Genomic DNA, 9811 nt, shown 5'->3' with positions numbered 1-9811 from the left:
AGGAGAGCACTTGAAGTCACATTATTAACTGCTGCATGGACTAATTTCTTTACTTACTGTATTGATATATGTATCAGTTCCTCATTTACTCATAGCGCTGCATTTTTATGATATACTGGTTTTCTAGGGTGTTTGGTTACCTTATGTTCAGCGGCTATTCATTTTCCTATAGGGGCGCTCGTTTATAACTCTTTTACAGGTTGAAAAAACCCAGTTAGGTGCTGTCCTGGAAGGGAGAGTAGGAGTTAATGCTTATAAAAACAGAGTGCAGCGCTAAAAAATAATAAATACAAACGAAAAAAGTCCGTAATAATTAAATAGATGTATATATTAACGAATCCCAAGGAATAGCTGGTAAAGCCCGGAGACAATGGAAAGAGTGCGCACTCACCGGACGCGCATGGGAAATGCGCATATAATAAATATCCCCTGGAATCTTATGGAAATGAAGAGAATAAGCTCCAACTCTGTAAATCATTCAGCCTGGAGATGTATGAGAAAAGTCCGGAGATCCCCTTTACAGATGGTATGGTAATCAGCCAGGATCCAGAGCTCCGTCCCTCCGGTGGTGGTAAACACACACTACAGGAATCCTGCAAATGGATTTAGCTCCCAAACAGGAACCAAAAAACAGGTGCCCATAGTGTAGTAATTCAAACCAATTTTAATGAATAAAAAATCAGGGTAAAATACAGGGTAGTAGGCTGTGTACAATGAATATATTACAGCAGAGTACGCAGCAAAAGGTACTGACCCTAAGTTAAAATGGCCAACATGTTGGTATCCCCTCTGATGATGTGCTTGGGCACGAAAGGCCTTAGGAGGAACCGACAGAGCATGACGTCATCTCCCGCCCGGAGCCACGAGATAGCCCGGCGGCCATTTTAACTTAGGGTCAGTACCTTTTGCTGCGTACTCTGCTGTAATATATTCATTGTACACAGCCTACTACCCTGTATTTTACCCTGATTTTTTATTCATTAAAATTGGTTTGAATTACTACACTATGGGCACCTGTTTTTTGGTTCCTGTTTGGGAGCTAAATCCATTTGCAGGATTCCTGTAGTGTGTGTTTACCACCACCGGAGGGACGGAGCTCTGGATCCTGGCTGATTACCATACCATCTGTAAAGGGGATCTCCGGACTTTTCTCATACATCTCCAGGCTGAATGATTTACAGAGTTGGAGCTTATTCTCTTCATTTCCATAAGATTCCAGGGGATATTTATTATATGCGCATTTCCCATGCGCGTCCGGTGAGTGCGCACTCTTTCCATTGTCTCCGGGCTTTACCAGCTATTCCTTGGGATTCGTTAATATATACATCTATTTAATTATTACGGACTTTTTTCGTTTGTATTTATTATTTTTTAGCGCTGCACTCTGTTTTTATCTGTTACTTGTGGGTATACTGTGATTACCTTTAGTGCCATAGCTGCTTACTTAGGAGCGCTCACTTTATACCATTTACATTAGGAGTTAATGCTTAACCAGGGGTGGACTGACAACTCATGGGGCCCCCAGGCAATAAGGGATCATGGGGCCCCTGTGTCATTGCCCAAACTCAAAAAAGCCTATGAAAAAGGTACCAGGGGCATCTCATGGGGCCCCCTTCTGACCCCGGGGCCTCGGGCAATGCCCGAGTTTCCAAATGGTCAGTCTGCCCCTGTGCTTAACCGGTTCTTTGGTCTGTTGGCAGGTTTTTCTCTGCGTCTGACCAACTGATCCTGTGATCCAGACAGACATTGTTCCATATGGAGAGGTCCTAGGGCCCGTGATATGCCAGAGAGAGAGCTGAGAGTGTCCCCAAACAGACCAGTGCCCATAAGGTAGACAGACAGAGGACAGCACCCGTGAGGAGCGGAAGAATGTTGTTCACTGCTACCTGGATGTAAAGTCATCAGAACTTGCCCTGGAGACACCAACTGCTGGAGAATACTTCTGATAGGCTCTGTATTTACATGGACTCTACCTTTGCAATTGTACCAGGGCAGCACATAGCCTGAGTTAGGCTTAGGGATGTAGGAGTAGCACTCTTCTAGTTAGCTAGGGGGAGGTCTAGCTCAACTGTTAGTCATAAAGGCTGAGTAGCAGCCTGGGTGAAATAGCTAGCAGGGTAAAACTGTGGTCAGAGGTGAGAGGCTCTGCAGACCAGGCCTGTGGAATTTCCCTCTGTTCTAGAACTTTGGAGAAAAATGTAGAAGCAGTGGGTGGATTTGAGGAGTGGCTGGTCTGTACTCTTAGAGGATCCTGGCCAATCCCCAACAGAGGGCCTGGCAAGGGGCTAGGACAACCTGTAAGAGCAACTGAGCCTGCTCAGCTGCAGGAGAGTTCAGGTGGAAAATGTGAATAGTTCTAATTTTGAAGTATCCTTCTGAATCCCCTATGCCTATCCCCAGTTACAACAAAACTCCAAAAACAAACATGTCCTAGACTGGTCATTGAAGACAACGAGCAAGTATGTGTGTGCATTTGGTTGCAGAAATACACTGTGCTTGGCTGCGGGGTGAAGTAAGGGGAAACCTGGGCAAAAATACAAGTGTCTCCTCCAGGAGTAGTGCTACACTTAGGTAATATCAATAGGGATGAGTGAAGCTGCCAGGAGTTCAAGTTACAAATCATTTTGCTCTAAGTTTGAGGTTTGTGACCCCCCCATTGAAGTCTATGTGGGACACATCTTGTTATGCAATTGTGGCCATTTATAGGTTTATTAATCCAGCTATTGTCAATTAAAGGCATGGGTAGCTGGGCACTGCCATGTGGGACATGAACCAATTTCAAATTAGAAAAATGTTCTCCTTAAACAGAATTGCCAGTTCCCCCTTCATAGTTCCAATGTACGTGACAATAAGGCTGCTATGAGCCCAAGTGTTATTTTTTAAAAAAGGGGCTGAGTTATTCGCTCCTTCAACATATTGCTTCTTGAAATTCAGATGACCTGGGGCAAAGGCAATATGCTGCATTACAGGTTATTCATTACTTCTGGCAGCAAACTTTGAAACGTTTAGGTCAAAGAAATTTGACCCATGATAGCAATGAACCCAACCCTCATCCCTAAATCTAGGATTTATATGAGAGTATTAGATCAAGGACTCACTCTTCTCCTAATCAAATAATGATTTAGCTTCCCTGCATAGCTGACAGCTCTGAGCTATAATTGTGCCATGTGGGAGATGCTGAGGTCTCTGAGGATTCCAACTGTCAGATGTGACAAGAAGCTCTGTGTCCCGTCTGTTCTATAAAACCAGTGGAGGTTCACACATTGCTTTGAGCAGTTCCCATTCCCACATGTTGCATATACAACTGCAGTACAGTCCTTGGAGGACGGGAACTGACATTACAGAGTGCTACAGACAATATGAACTTTGTCCAGGCCAATGAAAGGTAAACATCTGAATTATGAAGCTTCCACATGAAAACATAAAGGTTTCTTTCAGACGGACAACAGTGGTAGATTGCTCTTCAGAAGGTGGTATAGCGTTGGTTGATAGGCCTTTAGGAGATGCTACTGCCACTTCCTGATGCCTTTTTTTATTATTCTTATTTATGCCTTTTTTTATTATTCTTTATTAATTGCTGAATGTTTTACATTGCACATTACATCTACATTGCACAGAATCATTTAAGTGCATCAAATATGCAAAAAAATAAAAAATCAGTACGGGGCACATACTTTTTCACATCACTGTAAATAGATGCTATACCGTATTCAACCATTGCTGCATAGTGTTCTTTATATTATTATTATGGCTTTATATAGCGCCAATAGTTTGCTCAGCGCTTTATAAGATGCAGAAGCCAGGGGTGTGAATACAGCTGATGGGGCCTAATGGCTACATTTTGATGGGGTCCTCCTAGGCAACCTCCCTGCTGTCATGATCTTATCATAAATGCCATTTTCCAGATAACTACTACTCACAGATAAACTACTGGACTTTATGCTCTCCCACCCCACACCAAGCAAGTGCTGAAAGATGTGGTCCAGCAGAGTTGTAGTAGCAATAATAATAATAATGACCATCACAATATTTTATATTATTCAGAAACAAAACAAAAAATTGTGTTTGTGTATGAAATTAAAATGATTAAAGAGCCACAGCTCCACTATCAGATATTTGTCATAGAGAATATAAGTGTTAGTAAATGAGCTGAGCCAAAAAAATGTAGGGCAAATGTGGAAATTTGTTTTATTTTCAAATGCGCTCTAATAGTCTTTCAAAAATAGACAAACGTTAATCAAATATTGTATCCAAAATTCAGATAACTCACCAAAAAGTCCATGTGATAAAGTCCTCTGTAATGTGCATAAACGTAAAAGCACAATCCAAAGTCAGTTCTCCACCACCAAGATGTAGAAAGTCCGTGCTGGAACCACCACCAATGGAACAGATGCGGGCTTACAACCTATAAATGACCCTCTAACTAAAAATAAGTAATATACAATAGAGCTCATGGATAAAGACAGCACCAGGGATGCATCTCTCCTGTTGGTACTCTTCTGAAACATCAGGTATCCTCAAAGAAATCCTCCTCCCATCACCATATCAGCAGTGCTCATGAGAAGATATGAAAGCAAACAACCCACAGAGTGTAAAATCTTAAAAACATTAAACTAAGTATTACATTCACATGAACATTAAAATAGCTGCGCAATAAAAAAAATTTTTATCCGGTCGGCATATACTGCAAATCCACCCTCATTTCCAGGATCACTGGAACGCGGTGACATCAGCATGTAGCTCCTCCCTATGCGTTTCATCATAAATTACTTTTTAGAGGGTCATTTATAGTTGGTAGGGCTTTTCCATTGGTGGTGGTTCCAGCTTACACTCTCTACGTCTTGGTGGTGGAGAACTGACTTGTGATTTTATATTTATACATATTATAGAGGACTTATCACCTGGACGTTTTATTAATTTATCTGGATTTATTATTATTATTATTATTATTATACAGGATTTATATAGCGCCAACAGTTTGCTCAGCGCTTTACAATATAACGGGAGACAATACAGCAACAATACTGTTCAATACAAGAGGGTTCGGAGGGCCCCGCTCCTAGGAGATATGGATACAATATTTGAATAATGTTTGCTTTTGAAAAACTATTAAAGCACATTTTTAAAAAAATGTTTCCACATTTGCTTCACTTTTTGTTAGCGCAGTTTATTTTTTAAAATATTTTATATTATTACATAATAAAATAAAACTTCCTAAAATTCTTTTTTTGTAGAACTGCAAACAACTATCTTGTCACTGGGCTTTTCACAGTCTGAAGAAGATTGCTTTAGACATATGCAGTTAATTTCAGTGCTGGCCGAGTTGATCAGAGGGCAATAAATCTACACTACAGCGGCAGCTAAACACATTGCCCTTACTGCATAGCCTATAAAGGGGACTTGTGACTAGAGCCAACGATTCTGCGGTTTCCTCCTGTAAGTCTGATGTCAGATCTCCTTGTTTGGAAAAGTCACAAGAGGTACAGAGTCAGTGTCAACAGCAACTTTTTCAAATCTTAAAAATACAGTACTGGATTTGTACTTTTTAAACATTTTCCATGTTTAATTTTTCCATACAGCTCCCTTAATGGGACTCATATCCACCCCCAGACCCCATAAAAGCTATGTGGATTGCTATGGCTATTGTGACGCCACTCACAATAGCTTACATAGCTATCTCCATTGGGTCGCCCAATAAGTATTGTATATGTGTGACTTGTCCTTCATTGTATTCGGCTTTGGTCTGCATAGTCCCTTTATTTTGTTAGTTGTGTGTTATGCCTATTTGACTTGTTTTTTTAAAACAAATTTTCACTTTCTTCAGATGTGCTGCATCCAGTAATCTACGTGTTTTTATCATATACATAACTGGTTAATATACATATGGAGCTTCATGAAAATAAGACTTTTTCTGGTTTTGTCCTGGTGGGATTTTCTGATATGCCTCATCTTCTTTTGCCTGCCCTCTGCTTCTTCTTGACTGCGTATATCCTCTGCATTACAGGAAATCTGTTCATCTTTGTGCTTTTTGTGTCACAGTACCAACTTCACACCCCAAAGTATGTCTTGATGAGGAACCTTGCCTTTGTGGATGTATGTTTTACCTCCATTATCATCCCCAGGGCCTTGTATGGTCTCCTGTCTGGAGACACCCACATCTCTGTCCAAAGCTGTTTTTTCCAGCTTTTTCTCTTCACATTAGTGGCCAACATGGATAGTTTTTTGTTGACCATCATGGCCTTTGGTCGCTACTGTGCAGTTTGTTTTCCCCTACAGTACACTTTGATGATGAACAAGACAGCATGTATCTGTTTTGTGTCTTTTTCTTGGATTATTGCTTGCCTCCACTCTATATACTGCATTTGGCTGGCTTCTTCTCAGCTCTTCTGTGGTTGGGTAATCCAACACTTCTTTTGTGACTATCCCGTCATAATCACTTTAACCTGTTCTGACTTTTCAATCATTTTGCAGACAGCTGACTTAATTGAAAGTTCCATTGTCACCTTTACTCCAGTGCTTTTAATCCTTGGGTCCTATGTACTTATCATCAAAGCAGTGTTGACCCTAAAGTCAACCCAAGGAAGTAGAAAGACCTTCACCACTTGTTCATCTCATCTCACCATGGTCATCCTCTTCTACAGCACAATAATATTCATGTACTTTCGGCCACGGTCCATCTACTCACCAACCTATGATCGAACCGTCAGTATAGTCTTCACCATCATTAACCCGACTATAAACCCATTTATTTACAGCCTGAGAAATAAGGATGTCAAAAGCTCTATAAAAAAAATTCTAGGATAGACATTGTTACAGTTTAAAGCCAAACTACCCTTTTGTAGCAAATAAAAACTGAAATTTGTAATTCGTAGATTTTATCAGTCTTGATCTAATAAACCTTTGGTGCTATTGAAGTGTCTATCATTATTATTATTATACAGGATTTATACAGAGCCAACAGTTTACGCACAGCTTTACAACATAAGGGGGGAAGTACAAGCACAATACAGTTCAATACAGAAAGAATAGGAGGACCCTGCTCATGGAGCTTACAATCTAAAGGGAGGGGGAGGTGGTACAAAAGGTAATTGCTGCAGGGGGTGATCTGAGGAAGGTGACTCAAGTACAGTTCTTAGGTGGAGGTGTGGTAGGCTTCCCTGCATAAATTAGTTTTTAATGATCACCTAAAGATGGACATGGTAGGAGCTGACCGGATATACCGGAGCAGGGAGTTCCAGAGGACTGGAGATACTCTAGAGAAGATCCCTGTAAGAAATATTTACAGTTGGTCATTGAACAGTGTTCCATTGACCACCATAGCTTTGAAGCTACTGCTGCCAGATGCCTACCATTGCATTATTCAACAACTACTTGCATTCTTTAAAATGTAACTAAATGCAAAACCTTTTCAGTTTTTGGATACAATAGCACATGGGTTTTTTTTAAAGCTGTCTGAAAGGGGAGATTTTTTTCCCTTTCTAATTCTCTTGGTGACCATTGACACGGGACTGAAAGTCAGGGAAATCCAAACTTTTTTTTGTCACCGGAACAAGAATAGAGTAGAAATCATCCAATGGGGAAAGATGTTTTGGTGATGACTCTCTTGGAGTGAATTTCTCTCACTTTTGAAACATTTTTTCTCACTTCCATTTGTGTGTACAGGACAGGGGGTAAAGAGAAATCTCTTAGATGGGGCACATATAGCAATAAAAGCCTTAAAACAGGTTACCTATTTCCTACTCTATCTTCACCTTTGGTCATACTTTAGCAGGTCAGTTATTTCTATGGTGTTCTATGATGTATACAGATGCTAATGCTGTTGTATCCAATCTCTCACATGTAGAATGATAGTATGAGGTTTTTTTACAACTTTATAAATGTTTACAAAAAGATGCCCAAGATGCCTAAACTGCATCATGCTTGAGCTAAACATCTTTGGTCCTTTTGCAGCTTTTTTTTTTTTTGTACATTTGCACAGGCGGTTTTGTGGGCGTCTGAGGCTTGAGGGTTGGTAAGTTAGTTACTATGGTGAGAAACACACAATATGTGCATTTTAACCTATTTTTTGTGCATGTTTGCTAATTTGTTAGCAGTTTCCATTTCCATTTACTGGGGTCAAAAGTGTTTTAAATTTAAAGAAAGTAGCTTAGAAGAAGATCATGTTCTTATTCTAGCTAAAAACCTCAAATTATTCCTATGTGTGAACAGGCACATTTGAAATACATGAGATTTTGGATGCTAAGTCTTTGGAGCTTTGAGCTACAAAACGCTTATGTGTGAATGGGGCCTGAATATCTGTGGTACTGCTCACAATGAGGATGGGCATTGCAAAAAAAGACACACATATTTCTGAAGACTCCATACAGTGGGCTGAGTAAAAATATATCAATGGGTATGCTAATGCACAGGACTGTGGTACTTATTTTTCTAGCACTGGGACCTCAAGACTATATGAGTGTGAGTTTCCCAGTGCTGGAAATGTAAAGAACACTTTCCTACTCTAAGGCAATGCTAAAAGCATCCTATATGAACTACTACTAAAGTGTGGGGTCTTGTGAGCTACTATGGTGTATACATAGTGTTAATAAATAATGAAATATTATAAACAATGCTAAAAATGGTGTAAAAACTAATACAATAGTGAAAATAACATTTTGTGTAAAAATTTAGAAAATATGTGGTTCGCTTACACTCTACATATACTCATACCATTGTGTCATAGAGAATAAAATAAAAAATAGTGTCGTGCTCCATTACCAATTGCAATAATAAAAAGTGTGAATAAATAAATATTAAATAAATAATATTCCAGTATATACAGTGGGGCAAAAAAGTATTTAGTCAGCCACCAATTGTGCAAGTTCTCCCACTTAAAAAGATGAGAGAGGCCTGTAATTGGCATCATAGGTAGACCTCAACTATGAGAGACAAAATGAGAAAAAAATCCAGACAATCACATTGGCTGATTTGGAAAGAATTTATTTGCAAATTATGATGGAAAATAAGTATTTGGTCACCTACAAACAAGCAAGATTTCTGGCTCTCACAGACCTGTACCTTCTTCTTTAAGAGGCTCCTCTGTCCTGCACTCATTACCTGTATCAATGGCACATGTTTGAATTTGTTATCAGTATAAAAGACACCTGTCCACAACCTCAAACAGTCACACTCCAAACTACACTATGGTGAAGACCAAAGAGCTGTCGAAGGACACCAGAAACAAAATTGTAGACCTGCACCAGGCTGGGAAGACTGAATCTGCAATAGGCAAGCAGCTTGGTGTGAACAAATCAACTGTGGGAGCAATAATTAGAAAATGGAAGACATACAAGACCACTGATAATCTCCCTCGATCTGGGGCTCCACGCAAGATCTCACCCCGTGGGGTCAAAATGATCACAAGAACGGTGAGCAAAAATCCCAGGACCACACGGGGGGACCTAGTGAGTGACCTGCAGAGAGCTGGGACGAACGTAACAAAGGCTACCATCAGTAACACACTACGCCGCCAGGGACTCAGTTCCTGCAGTGCCAGACGTGTCCCCCTGCTTAAGCCAGTACATGTCCGGGCCCGTCTGAAGTTTGCTAGAGAGCATTTGGATGATCCAGAAGAGGACTGGGAGAATGTCATATGGTCAGATGAAACCAAAATAGAACTGTTTGGTAGAAACACAACTCGTCGTGTTTGGAGGAGAGAGAATGCTGAGTTGCATCCAAAGAACACCATACCTACTGTGAAGCATGGGGGTGGCAACATCATGCTTTGGGGCTGTTTCTATGCAAAGGGACCAGGATGACTGATCCATGTACA

At 40.4% G+C, this 9811-nt stretch overlaps 1 protein-coding gene across 1 annotated transcript; it reads left to right on the top strand.

Moving 5' to 3' along the window:
- Positions 1 to 5851: 5851 nt before the first annotated feature.
- Positions 5852 to 6804, top strand: LOC149437655 (olfactory receptor 1L4-like). The gene has a single exon (XM_089660798.1). It carries the CDS (start codon positions 5884 to 5886, stop codon positions 6802 to 6804), a length of 921 nt encoding a protein of 306 aa, XP_089516924.1. The 5' UTR covers positions 5852 to 5883.
- The last annotated feature ends 3007 nt before the right edge of the window (positions 6805 to 9811 follow it).

This window comes from Staurois parvus, unplaced genomic scaffold, assembly GCF_062004578.1.
Source record: "Staurois parvus isolate SC_StPar_1 unplaced genomic scaffold, SC_StPar_1.0 ptg001275l, whole genome shotgun sequence".
NCBI classification, from domain to species: domain Eukaryota; kingdom Metazoa; phylum Chordata; class Amphibia; order Anura; family Ranidae; genus Staurois; species Staurois parvus.
Note: the sequence above shows the minus strand (reverse complement) of the source record. Positions and strands in the feature narration are given on the sequence as shown.